Genomic DNA, 13,870 nt, shown 5'->3' on the forward strand with positions numbered 1-13,870 from the left:
CTGGAGAAGTAGTAGTGGGGAACAAAGAAATGGCGGAAGAACTAAATAGGTACTTTGCATCAGTCTTCAGAGTGGAAGACATGAGTAACATCCCCAAAGTTCAAAAGAGGGGGCAGAGGTGAGTATGGGGGCCATTACCAAGGAGAAGGTGCTTGGAAAACTGAAAGGTCTGAAGGTGGATAAATCACCTGGACCAGATGGATTACACGCCAGAGTTCTGAAGGAGATAGCTGAAGAGACAGTGGAGGCGTTAGTGGTGATCTTTCAGGAATCACTCGAGTCGGAGGGTTGCAGAGAACTGGAAAATCGCTAATGTAACCGCCCTGTTCAAGAAGGGAGTGAGGCAAAAGATGGGAAATTACAGGCCGATTAGCCTGACCTCGGTCGTTGGTAAGATTTTAGAGTCCATTGTTAAGGATGAGATTTCAGAATACTTGGAAGTGCCTGTTAAAGTAGGGCAAAGTCAGCATGGTTTCATCAAGGGGAGGTCATGCCTGACAAATCTGTTAGAATTCTTTGAGGAGGTACCGAGTAGGTTAGACAAAGGAGAGCCAATGGATGTTATCTACTTGGACTTCCAGATGGCCTTTGACAAGGTGCCGCACAGGAGGCTGCTCAGTAAGATAAGAGCCCATGGTGTTAGAGGCAAGGTATAGCATGGATAGAAGATTGGCTGTCTATCAGGAGGCAGAGAGTGGGGTCCTTCTCAGGGTCGTGGCCAGTGACTAGTGGAGTTCCACAGGGGTCAGTGTTGGGACCACAACTTTTCACTTTATACATTAATGATCTAGATGAAGGAACTGAGGGCATCCTGGCTAAGTTTGCAGATGATAGAAAGATAGGTGGAGGGACAGGTAGTATTGAGGAGGTGGGGAGGCTGCAGAAGGATTTGGACAGATTAGGAGAATAGGCAAAGAAGTGTCAGATGGAATATAATGTGGGGAAGTGTGAGGTCATGCACTTTGGTAAGAAGAGTAGAGGCATAGCCTACTTTCTAAATGGGGAGAGAATTCAGAAATCTGGAGTGCAAAGGGACTTGGGAGTCCTAGTCCAGGATTCTCTTAAGGTTAACTTGCAGGTTGAGTCGGTAGTTAGGAAGGCAAATGCAATGTTGGCATTTATTTCAAGAGGACTAGAATATAAAAGCAGGGATGTGCTAGTGAGGCTTGATAAGGCTCTGGTCAGACCACATTTAGAATATTGTGAGCAATTTTGGGCCCTGTACCTCAAGAAGGATGTGATGGCCCTGGAGAGGGTCCAGAGGAGGTTCATGAGAATGATCCCAGGAATGAAAGGCTTAACATATGAGGAACGTTTGAGGACTCTGGGTCTATACTCGATGGAGTTTAGAAGGATGAGGGGGGATCTGATTGAAAGTTACAGAATACTGAAAGGCCTGGATAGAGTGGACGTGGGGAAGATGTTTCCATTAGTAGGAGAGACTAGGACCTGAGGGCACAGCCTCAGAGTAAAGGGAAGACCTTTTAGAACAAAGATGTGGAGAAACTTCTTTAGCCAGGGAGTGGTGAATCTATGGAATTCATTGCCACAGAAGGCTGTGGAGGCCAGGTCACTGAGTGTATTTGAGACCGAGATAGGTTCTTGATTGGTAAGGGGATCAAAGGTTACGGGGAGAAGACGGGAGAATGGGGTTGAGAAACTTATCAGCCATGATTGAATGACAGAGCAGACCCGATGGGCCGAATGGCCTAATTTCTGCTAACATGTCTTATGGCCTTCACTGTTGGGTCAAAACCTGGAACTTCCTAACAGTACTGTGGGTGTACCTACACCACATGGTCTGCAGCGGTTCAAGAAGACAGCTCACCACCACCTTCTCAAGGGCAGCTAGGGAGGGGCAATCAATGCTGGCTTAGCCAGCAACACCCATATTCTGTCAATGAATTAAAAAAAAAATTAAATCTGACTGAGATTGATAGGTTTTTGTTAAGCAAAGGTGATAAAGGAAATGTGGAGTCTGGCCACAGATCAGACATGATCTTAAATGACAGGCCAGGCTCAGTCGGCTAAATGGGTTCCTCCTGTTCCTGTGTTTCCAAAGCAAAGGTGCACTGAGCTGGTGGCTGACATGATACTGAGGTTTCGCATACTGGGCAGTTAAGCGGATTAAGTGTCTTCACTGCTTCAGTAATTGTTTTTGACAACTGTTCTTTACCTTATTAAAATTTGTTAATTTGTTCATGGAATGTGGGTGTTGCTGGCAAGGCCAGCATTTATTGTCCATCCCTAAATGCCCTTGAGGAGGTGATGTTGAGCTGTTGTCTTGAACCGCTGCAGTCCATGCGGTAACAGTCCATCTGGCCTAATTGAATTTGGTCATGCAAAAAATGTCTCTTTGAATTTGAGTCAGAAAAATTATCCATGGAATTTTTTGACATTTAATGTTCTGTTTTAAAAGCATTTGTGGTCGTTTCGTTGAAAGATCTGAGATGGTTGTTCTGGTGCTTACATTATACGTTTCCATCTGTTTCAGATGAAGTTACATTGTTTCATAGTTTGCTATTGTGAGATTTGAACTCTTGATTTTGGGGTTACAAACCCAGTACCATAACCACTTGGCTATTTAAGCATTATAGTTGCACAATTTTACTTCAGGTTTGTTATCCAGACCAGCCAGGTGATCTCCATGTTTGCCAGTGAGGATTTGGCTGCCCTACTTAGTTTGCAACATTACTAACTGAATGACGCTAGTAAATGTCAACCATTGCAATTTTAGTTCTGTAACCTCTTCCATCCTTATAACCCTCAGATCTCTGTGCTCCTCCAGTTCTAGCCTCTTGCATGTCCCTAGTTTTGAATTGCTCTACCATTGGTGGCTGTACCTTCAGCTGCCTGGGCCGTAAGCTCTGGAATTCACTCCCTAAACTTCTCTACCTCTCTTGCCTCTTTCGTTTTGGTAATGTTCCTCTGAAGTGCCTTGGGACGTTTTACTGCATTCAAGATGCTAAATAAATGCAAGCTGTTATAGTTTCTTCAGCGCATGTAAAAATTAATCTGCAGTTCTAACACTATTGCCTTGATTTCCCCCCTCACCAGATGTGTGCAACAGTACTGACCTTCCAGAAGTTGAAATCATTAGTCTACTGGAAGAGCAACTGCCTCATTACAAGCTAAGAGCTGATACAATTTATGGTTATGATCACGACGACTGGCTTCACACCCCTCTCATTTCTCCAGATGTTAATATTGATCTCACCAATGAACAAATAGAAGAGACACTAAAATATATGCGTGAGTACTATATCAGCAAGATTATATTGACCTTGTACCTGGAGTGGATGTCTGTAGCTAAGGGTGTGGGAACAATTTCAAATAAGGTGGCCTGATGCACAACTGTGGTACTTTCATGTATATTTGAAAGCTAAAGAACCTGAACAGTTTGGATGGAAATATTGAGCAGGCAGTCGAACATTAATTTTTGTTTATTATTCATTGGGTATCGTGTGTCTGAAGCTATCACCACACTTTTCTTTATAAGTTACGTGTTCATCTGTGCAAGACACCAATGGGGGGTGGGGTGGGGGGGAACTCCTTAAATGTTCCTTTTCCTGAAAAATATGGTTAATACTTAATTATTCAATTTAAGAAAAACAGGTTTTCAACTGATATATCTTAATTTTTTTTTGCTTAAGATGTTATTTCTAAATATTAGATTAGCTTCACTCTATCTTAAACTCCATTAATTGGCTATGTTAATAAAAATTCCAATGTGGCATTCCCATTCAAAATGGACTTAATAAACTGCAACAATTGTGCTCGACACCCCCCACTCCATAAAAAAACTAGTGAAAATGTTGTTCTTTGAAAATACTGAAATCGCTCCAAATTTCAGGCATTACATGTTAATATTGAAAGCAACATTGGCGTTTCCAATATATTGACATGTCCTTAATAAATAACTCCTTAAACGTTTGTAATCGTTTTCAGGGCTGCAGATTTTCATTGTGTGATTTGGATTAATTGTAAACCTGTTCTCTGATGGTATAAAGACATTTTTTTTAAAAAGGAAATGGTGGATAATCACTTGGTCTTCTATTTTTTTCCAGTATAATGATTAACCATCTTCTTAGTCAGATAAAGACCACGTTTTACAGGGCTGTGCTTATATTATAGCAACCTCTCTGTATTAGTTGGCACTCTCTCTCCTTTCCATGTTTGCAAATTGCTTATGAAATCTGTCCACGGCAATGGCAGCATTGCAGGATTTTGGATTACTCATGGATTATTCTTGATCTGTATAAAAACTGGTTATTTCAATTGCATCTGTTTTTCTTTGTATTCTATGTTTTACTAAACTGTCTTCATGAAAAATAATCTTACATGGCAAGCTTTTTTAAGTTGAGAGAAGATATTGGGTCCAAGTAGCAATAACACTTCTCCATGTCATTTGTGTCAAGATATTGCTCTTTGCAACTCTTCTCTTATTTGTTTACCAACGTTTTATATGAAGAAAGCACCTTTCAATTAATCACCGACAATTTGTGGTTTGGTGTTTCACCCTGTGCCAGTTTGTATAACCATGACATAAAGAGGAATAGCTAAAAGATCAAAATCACATGCTGGTGAAAAAAAGAGACATGCTGTCAGGACAGTTTGCAAGGATACCAATAGTAAAGGGAACAGCGATTTATATTACATGAGCAGAGAGTGCTGATTGATTGGCAAGTTGACCCTGGTAGAGGCATTGCCATGAGAATGCACCAGGGAACACTTAACTGCCAAGCCTTTTTCAATGTAACAGAAGTTTGGGGGACAACTGTTCTCTGGTTCATTCTCCATGGCAATGCCTCTACCACTTAGACCAATCATCACTCTTTTCTAATGCAGTATAAATTGTTGCTCCCTTTGAAATTTGGAATTCTCATGTTTGTCCTGATGAGTGCAAGAAGAAAAGCTTCAACAGCATGTCTCTCTTTTCAGCAATCCTCTAGTCATTTAGTAGTGCAGAACTTAAGTCACATGTAATATTATGCTGGCTTCCTGAAACGAGAGCCATGTGATAGAACCAAAATACTGAAAAGGGATCTCACTGTTCACTGGGTGAGTTATGAATTTACCTAGATGTCTGGATACAGTAACATTTTACTGATCTATAAGGAATTAGAGAAGATTCACTAAGCTGATTCCTGGGACGAAGGGATTGTCTTATGAGGAAAGGTTGAGCATGTTGGGCCTATACTTAGTCAAGTTTAGGTGAATGACTGGTGATCTTTTTGAAACTTAAGATTTCTTAGGGGCTTGACGGGCTTGATGCTAAAAGGATGTTTCCCCTTGGGGATTCTGGAACTAGGGTTACAGTTTGAAAAGGAGGGGTCTCCTATTTAAAGCAAAGATGAGGAATTTCTTCTCTTGAGGGTTGATAGCGTTTGGAATTCTCTTGTCCAGCGAGCAGTAGGGACTGGGTCATTGAATATATTCAGGGCAGAGTTTGACAGAGTTTTGATTGAGAAGAGACTCGAGGGTTATGGGGGACAGGCAGGAAATTGAAATTAGATCAGATCAGGTCCGTTGTTATCTTATTGACTGGTGGGGCAGGATTGAGGGACCGAATGGCTTACTCCTGCTTCTATTTATGTTCTTATGAAGTAAAGATCTTTAGCACAATTACTGGTATAGTGACAGTTGCTATAGAACTTTGGCCTTTCTCTTTATGATGATACTTACTAGCTCACCCTTTCTTGATTTGGAACCACTTTCTGTTTGCCACATTGAAACACTAGGCAGAATGTATTTGTATCAATGAAGTTAGAGTTTATTTTCTTTTCCCTGAGCGACAAATTAATTTTCAAAGTCAAAAGAAGGATTAGATCTGTCCAAAATGGGCATGCACTTCTGCATGTAATTTTATTCATTTGCTCTGCATACTCACATATCAGAATGAATTTGGCATTTTGTGCCTCAAATATCTAATGATCTGCAGACATTATTTGTAAAATAATTTGAGAACAGGGGACCATGCAAATGAATGTCACAAACTGATGTTCAGGGACCATAACTGTGTAAGCTAATCCATCCTTCTATAATGAGAACTGCCTGCTAGTGAATGAATGATTTATTATGGCTTGCCTCTTAAATAGTTTTACTCAACTGTTTTACAGTCTGGCATTTAAATATAAAACAGTGCCAATTAAACTGTGTGCTTCATTGGAGCATGTGATGACCAACATCTCTTGCACACCATCCGTGTTCAACCATTATTTTTGCTCTGTTTTGTTTACACGGTAGATTTTTCATACATTGGAATTGTGCCATTCATACCCCCTTTTTATATTAAAGGGCTGTCTCCAGCTGCAGTCCTCATTCCAGCAACAGTGTTCTGATAGAGATCGGGTTATACTACCCCTAATGGAAATTGCACAACACTGGAAGCCAAAGTGGGTCCACTTCAAATTTGAGGAAAGAGACTGTTACTTCATTGTGCCACAATATTTCACTTGTGTACAGTTTAAGCAATGTTTATGGCTGCATTCTAGCAGTGAATGATGACTTAGAAGCTATTGATCATTGTTGATGACTGAGTAATTATTCACAGATTCAAACCATGAATGAGCACACGAGTATACATTAAGTTTAACATTCTTTTTAAAGTTTAGTACGAGGTGTTAATCTTTTCTTTACCACCTTAACAAAAGTAATGAACCTTGGAGATGTTCCAGCTTTGAGACCCACTGACCACCTTTATACTTCACCTTTCAATCCAGAGAATCATAGAAAATCCTGACACTGAAGGAAGTTGTTTGCCACACTCTGTGCTTGAGTCCAATTAATCCCAGTCCTCTCCTCTTTCCCTGTAGCCCTGTAAATGTTCTGCCTTCAAGTATTTATTCAGTGTCCTCTTGGATATTACTATCGATCTGCTTCCACCACCCCCTCGGGCAGTGCGTTCCTGATTTGGTGGAACTATTTGTAAATAAACGATAGTACTGGCTGCTCTCTTCAAATAAATGAGTTAGTTTAGCTAGTCAGCCAATGAGCTGTCCATGATTAGCTCAGTCTGCAAGAGACCATGGGCATCTCTTCTCTGTTTGAGAGCGACAAGTGGTTATTGCTTGAGGGGCACCACTCCACTTCAAGCATGGCTGACCAGTTGGGTTGCAGACCCTCCTTGATTGGCCAGGAATCCAGTAGAGCTGGCATCTATCTCCCAGTATACATTAAAAGCAATCCAGGAGATTTAGGATATGCAATTGCGTGATGTTAATGGATATGGATTGAGGCTGCTGCTCCCTCTGTAGAGTTTGGGGTTTGTTTTGGATTCCCTCGCCAGTCCCAGCATTTGAGATGGAAGAAGTACAGGCAGGGAGCTCCATGCTGTGGGATTAGTGCTTGCAGGAAGGCTGTCCATTCTGGGTGGTGTGCTAGGCAGGAGCAGTGCACAGCCTGAAATCTAGTGAGTGCCTGGGCCTGGGGGAGCGGGGCAGCCGTGGGCTCCACTACCCTCAACCTGGCTGAGACGTCAATGGCCACAAGTGTGGGGTAGGGGCGGATGAAGGTAGGTGGTCATGTGACATCTGGAATCTATCCAGCCAGTGTTGGCAACCCTAATAATGACCAGGAATTACTCCCGCTCTTATCACATGCCATGTGTATGTTGGATGGATTAGTGGACTGACTATCAACCTGTTTGGCTGTCATGAAAGCTCCTTCTGTGGCCAAGAAATCGTGGAATGGGGCTTGAACCCGCAGTTCCTGGCTCAGAGACAGGGATGCTACCTAATGGTCCACAGGACCGCCCCGCTGAGCTCTACACAGCAGGAAAGTTGCAGCTTTGATCCCAGTTTACAGCTCAAATACTTCATCTCAGCAGTGGCAGTAACAAGGCTCGAGCAATTGTGCCTCTATCCCTGGTGTGGAAAAGGGAAAATTGGCGTTTCCCCAATCCTCCCCATTATTCGAGTAGCGATCGCTGATACAGTGTGTATAGGTAAGGGCAGATTGAGCTCAGCTCTGACACAGTTGACAATCTGGCAATCGTTGACTGTGCCATTGAACAAAGTACAGGAGTGTGACCAATGCGCTGTAATCATTTGAGCAGGGTGGGGGGTTGAAATTTGGTAACAGAAATGCAAATCACTGTACATGCCTATCACTCCAAAAAGTGCAGTACCAAATCTAGTGAGAGTGCTTAGTAAAAGGCTTCATTGATGACAGTCAATTGTTAGAAGTGTACACAATGCAGTAAGAATCTGAAATAAGGTCATCAGCAAAGGAAGGGAAAATATAAGCAAGTTACTACTTGGGCCATTTGTCCTGGAAGCCGACACAATTCTTATTCTGGCAGGTAAGAATAAACTAACTCAGTACTCGCGTGACATCAGCTCTGGGTATTACTTGAGTGTGTGCAGCTTAACTGCTGCTAGGTTAGATTTGCTGAGGCATTGGGAGAATGCAGCAAGTGTAATTCTACATCTCCATGAACTAGTTCTTCAAACAGGTTGGTGAAAAAAGCGTGTATCAAAATGGGACCCCCCCCCCCCCCCCATTGGGTTGTTAGAAACCGCGTTTGTTAAGAGTTTTGTTTCAGCAGCTATGGGCCCGCTCTGCAGAGGACCAGAAAACTTGTGATGCCAACTTGGTGCAACCAGTGTAACCTTTTTCAGTCCCAGGAAGGTCCTGTTCAATTCTGTTAAAGAGAAATTCTACCAGAATTTTGACCAGATTTCCAATCTGTAAAATTCAAGCACATATGAACCCTGGTGATGGGGTTCCTAGTCTGTTTGAATGTGCAGCTATAACCTGTTGGTCGCAAGTTCTTCTATGGCTTTCGTGTCAGTAGTTTGTCTTACCCAAAATTGAACATTTTTTTTATGTTATAGAGAAATCTGGATTGTAATATATGGTTTTGCTTTCTTGGGGGACAAATGAAGCAACAGCTTCAGCAAGACCTGGTTCAGGGCCGATGTTACAGTAAGGCTATTGTGGTAGCCAGTTTGTGTTATAAATCTTGCCAAGGAATTATGGCACATGTACAAAGTTATTTTTCTGATAAACCATAAGTGTTGGAGAGTTTGAACAATGCAACTGTAAAATACAGGGTGGTAAGAGTCATTGCATATACTGTTGATGATTTATAGCTCTTTGTTTTTATTATTGGAAATTCATAACTTGATGTCTGATAAAGCAGTTTGTCAGCACATGGGTGGTCATGGATTTAAGTTTGAGAACAAAGAGGTAGAGCTCGGAGTTCCCACTGATTATTCAGGAAGTGACCTTTGGAGATAACGACATGCGAGAACAATGTGATATGATGCAACTTCTGTTAGAAGGTTTCTAACTGCATGGTCAGATCTGAAGCCAGAGTTATTAAAATACAAACTGTGTGGAGCGTGATGGCATTTGTGAAAATCAAACAATCGCTCCAAACAAAGCTGCTTCTTAAAGCACGTGTTTGAGTAAACTCTTCCAGTGAAGGACTTCTATTACAGTTGATACTGAATGTTTGGGTATTGTGTAACACAACAGTCAGCCGACTGACTTCTTGCTTACAAAATCAAATTGGGGTTGGGTATTTTTGAATGTGGCACATGGGGTTAAAATTAATTAAAAGCTTCTGGTTTGTTATCCATTGATTAAACTTGTTTCTGTAAGACAAAACAAAATGACATTATGGGGTTACTAGAGATAAATTGGTTGGCACACGTTTTGTTTTATTCATTCACAGGATGTAGGCTTTGCTGGTAAAGCCAGTATTTATTACCACCCCTAGTTTTTTTTCCAAAAATATACGTTGTTCATAAAATATCTGGAAGAACATTACAAAACATTTCTAAATCACCATCACAAAGTGCAATCAGATTCAACTTTTACACCTGGGTCATGAGGTGCTTCAATACAATCGATGAATATTGCAATCATTTCAATATGGTTATTACAGCCAGTCAGACAATGGGATTGGAGTTATCAACATACGTCATGTTGCACTCTGAGGTGCTTCAATACAATTATAATACAATTAGTACTCAATGCATACATTCACTGTGAGCTGTACAGCCCGAGGGGTCTATACCTTTCCCAGCCCCTCGGTGTACTATGGCAGAAAGGTCTTAGACAGTGACCTTTCGTCATTGTTCCTTTGCTGCTGCTGCCCCAAGCTTTAATGCGTCCCTCAGCACGTAGTCCTGGACTTTGCGATGTGCCAGTCTGCAACACTCAATCGGGGACAACTCGTTGCGCGGGAAAACAAACAAGTTTCGGGCAGACCAAAGAGCGTCTTTCACCGATCTGATGATCCTCCAGCTGCGGTTGATGTTTGTCCCGGTGTGTCCCTGGGAACAGCCCGTAGAGCACAGAGTCCTCTGTCACAGAACTGCTCGGGGTGAACCTCGACAGAAACCACTGCATCTCTCTCCAGACCTTCTTTGCAAAGGCACAATCCACAAGGAGGTGGACAATGGTCTCTTCCCCACCACAGACACCTCAAGGGCAACGTGCAGAGGGGGTGAGACTCCTGGTGTGTTGGAAGGATCTGACGGAGAGGGCCTTTTTCACCACCAGCCAAGCTACGTCTTGGTGCTTGTTGGAAAGTTCTGGCAATGAGGCATTCTGCCAAATGACTTTGACAGTCTGCTCGGGGAACCATCCCACCGGATCCACCCTCTCCTTTTCCTTCAGGGCCTCTAAGACGTTACGTGCCGACCACTGCCTGATGGACTTGTGGTTAAAGGTGTCTCTGCATAAATTTTCCCACGAGGGACAGGTGGGATGACACGGTCCAACTACTTGGAGCGTTCTGCGGCAGCGTGGCCAGACCCATCCTTCGCAACACCGGGGACAGGTAGAACCTCAGCACAGAGTGACACTTGGTGTTTGCATACTGAGGGTCTACGCACAGCTTGATGCAGCCGCACACAAAGGTGGCCATCAGGATGAGGGAGATGTTGGGCACGTTTTTCACCCCCTTATCTAGAGGCTTGTACATCATGTCCCTGTGGACATGATCCATTTTTGACCTCCAGATAAAGCGAAAGATGGCTCGGGTGATCGCCACCACACAGGAGTGTGGAATGGGCCAGACCTGTGCTATGTACAGCAACAGCAAGAGTGCCTCACGTCTGATGACCCGCAATGGAGAGTGAGCGTCGCTCCTACATGCCCAGTTTTCTTTGCACCATAGACACTCGCTCCTTCTAGTTTCTAACACATGCCCCGCCCCCTCCGAACCATATCCCCAGCACCTTCCGGCCGTCAGCCCTGACGGTGAAGGGGACAAAGGATCGGTCAGCCCAGTTCCCAAAGGACATGGCCTCACTCTTCCCACAATTTACCTTGGCTCCCGAGGCCAGTTCGAACTGGCCACAGATGTGGATCAGTCTGCGCACCGACAGCGGATCTGAGCAGAAGACGGCGACATCGTCCATGTACAGGGAAACTTTGACCTGAGTGCCTCCACTGCCTGGGATCGTCTCTCCTCTTATGCCCAGATCTTTCCTGATGGACTCAGCAAAGTGTTCTATGCAACACAAAAACAGGACAGGGGAGAGAGGGCAGCCCTGCCTGACTCCACATTTAATAAGAAAGCTATCTGATTCCCACCCATCAATTGAGACTGAGCTACTGATGTTAGTGTAGAGCAGTTGGATCCAATTGCGGATTCCCTCCCCAAACCCCATTTTGGAGAGCACATCCACTATGTAGGTGTGTAATATTCTGTCAAAGGCCTTCTTCTGATTCAGGCTGATGAGGCAGGTGTCCACACCCCTGTCCTGTACATAGGCAATCGTATCCCTGAGCAGCACGAGGCTGTCAGAGATCTTCCTGCCCGGCACAGCGCAGATCTGGTCAGGGTGGATCACCAATCCAGAGCAGACCTGACCCGATTGGCGATGACCTTGGACAGAATTTTATAGTCCACATTCAACAGTGAAATGGGTCGCCAATTTCTAATTTCCTCCCTTTCCCCTTTGTGCTTGTAGATGAGGGTGATAATGCTTTTCATCATGGATTCTGACATGCTGCTGGCCAGAAGCATACTCTTGTTCATTTCTAGCAGGTCTGGGCCGATCCAGTCCCACAGAGCCGAATACAACTCCGCTGGCAAGCTGTCGCTTCTGGGGGTTTTACTCTTCTCGAAGGACTCAAGGGCCTTCGTCAGGAGTTAGCGTTTTGTCCAGGCTCTCCCGTGTACTGTCGTCTAAGACCTCTGTGATAGAGGAAAGGAAGGACTGGGAGGCCGTTCTGTCTGTGGTCTTCATGTTATACAATCTGACATAAAAGGATTTGCTGATTCTCAAAATGTCGGACTGTGATGACTTTACTGAGCTGTCTTCTTCCTTCAGGCTGCTGATCACAGAGCTCTCTCTGTGTACCTTTTGGAAGAAGAAACGTGAGCACGTCTCATCCTGCTCCACGGAGCTGACTCTGGAACGGAAGATGATCTTGGAGGCCTCCGAGGCAAAGAGTGAGGCTTGCTGGCTCTTCACCTCTTGGAGTTCCTCCTTGACATCGACCCCCATCGACTGCAGCCGGAGCAGGTTCTGCATGTTTTTCCAGAGTCGGGACATTTCCCTCTGTTCCTTTCTAGCTTTCTGGGTGCCTTTTGAGGATAAAACCTCTTGATGTTTCCCTTGATCGCTTCCCACCAGTGTGTCAGTGACTCAAAGAGGGGTTTCACCGTTCTCCAACATTTGTAATGCCTCTTGAGCTCCTCAATGTTCTCTGGGGTCAGCAGTTGCACATTTAGCTTCCATGCCTCCCTGCCCACCCTCTGGTTTTCCTCTAAGGGACAGTCAGCCAGTAGGAGGCAGTGGTCAGAGAAGAACACTGGCTTGACATTGGTGGATCTGTCTGCGAACACTCGGGACACAAACAGGAAATCTATCCTGGAACAGATGGACCCGTCTGGCTGTGACCAGGTGTATCTATGCTGCGCTCCATCTGCAGGGTTGCTGAAGACATCGTGCAGCTTGACATCCTTAACTGTTTCCATCAGGGATCAGGACATAGCGTCCAATCCGCTGTCGGCCCTGCCGGATCGTCCAGCCGCATCGATGATGTAATTGAAGTCACCGCCCAGAATGACCGGCCTGGAGGTCACCAGCAGCAGTGGGAGCTGCTGAAAAACCTCCAGCTGCTCAGCCCCTTGTGCCGGGGCATAGACGTTAATTAACCGGAGTGGAGCATTCTTGTACATTACGTCTGCTACGAGGAGGCGCCCGCCCACCACCTCCTTAACCTCGGAGATGGTGAAGTTGCCACCCCGCAGCAGAATACCCTGGCCGGAGGAACGAGAGTCGTTTCCTTCCGACCAGATCGATGGCCCATGGGACTACCATGGTGACCATTGCCTGTAGGAGCTGAGGTGCGGTATCGCACACTCCTGTAGAAACAACAGGTCAGCTTTGACCTTGGCAAGGTAGTCCAAGGTCACAACACATCGCATAGTAGTTTAATGCTACGCATATTTATGGATACAATCTTTACACCCATTTTAAAGCATTTAGTCTCTTACCAAACCTGTTGTCTCAGAGTTCCAGACCTTTGGTCTGCTCCTGCATACCCATAGTGTTCACAAATTGCCTCACTTTGGATGGGCTGAGGAAACTGTCCTGAACCTCCCCATTGGAGATGGGGAAACTGTCCTGAACCTCCCCATTGGAGATGGGGAAACTGTCCTGAACCTCCCCATTGGAGATGTTCCGCTCAGGTGACATCTGGGGGTTCGTGCAAGGAACTAGATTTGAAATGTTCTCTTTGGAGAAGCTTCTCCAATCCTCTCCCCCTCTGGGGCATTACTGCTCTTGGCTTCCTGGAGATGGGGTGCGCTGAGCTCCTCACTGTTCCCAGATCCCTGGGGCTGGGGTGCACTAACCTCTTCGGGTTGTGGGCAAAGTTGGGGTGCGGTGGTCTCCTC

The 13,870-nt window shown here is 44.6% G+C and overlaps 1 protein-coding gene across 6 annotated transcripts in view; it reads left to right on the forward strand.

Moving 5' to 3' along the window:
• The window catches only part of trak1a (trafficking protein, kinesin binding 1a), a 239,424-nt gene that overhangs the window by 123,719 nt on the left and 101,835 nt on the right, over positions 1-13,870 (forward strand). For all 6 annotated transcript variants that reach the window (XM_041183851.1, XM_041183850.1, XM_041183856.1 and 3 more), the window contains one exon: positions 3,058-3,252. In XM_041183851.1, coding sequence (XP_041039785.1) covers positions 3,058-3,252 — 195 coding nt within the window. The remainder of the gene's footprint in view (positions 1-3,057; positions 3,253-13,870) is intronic.

Source organism: Carcharodon carcharias, chromosome 3 (assembly GCF_017639515.1).
Source record: "Carcharodon carcharias isolate sCarCar2 chromosome 3, sCarCar2.pri, whole genome shotgun sequence".
Classification (NCBI taxonomy): Eukaryota; Metazoa; Chordata; class Chondrichthyes; order Lamniformes; family Lamnidae; genus Carcharodon; species Carcharodon carcharias.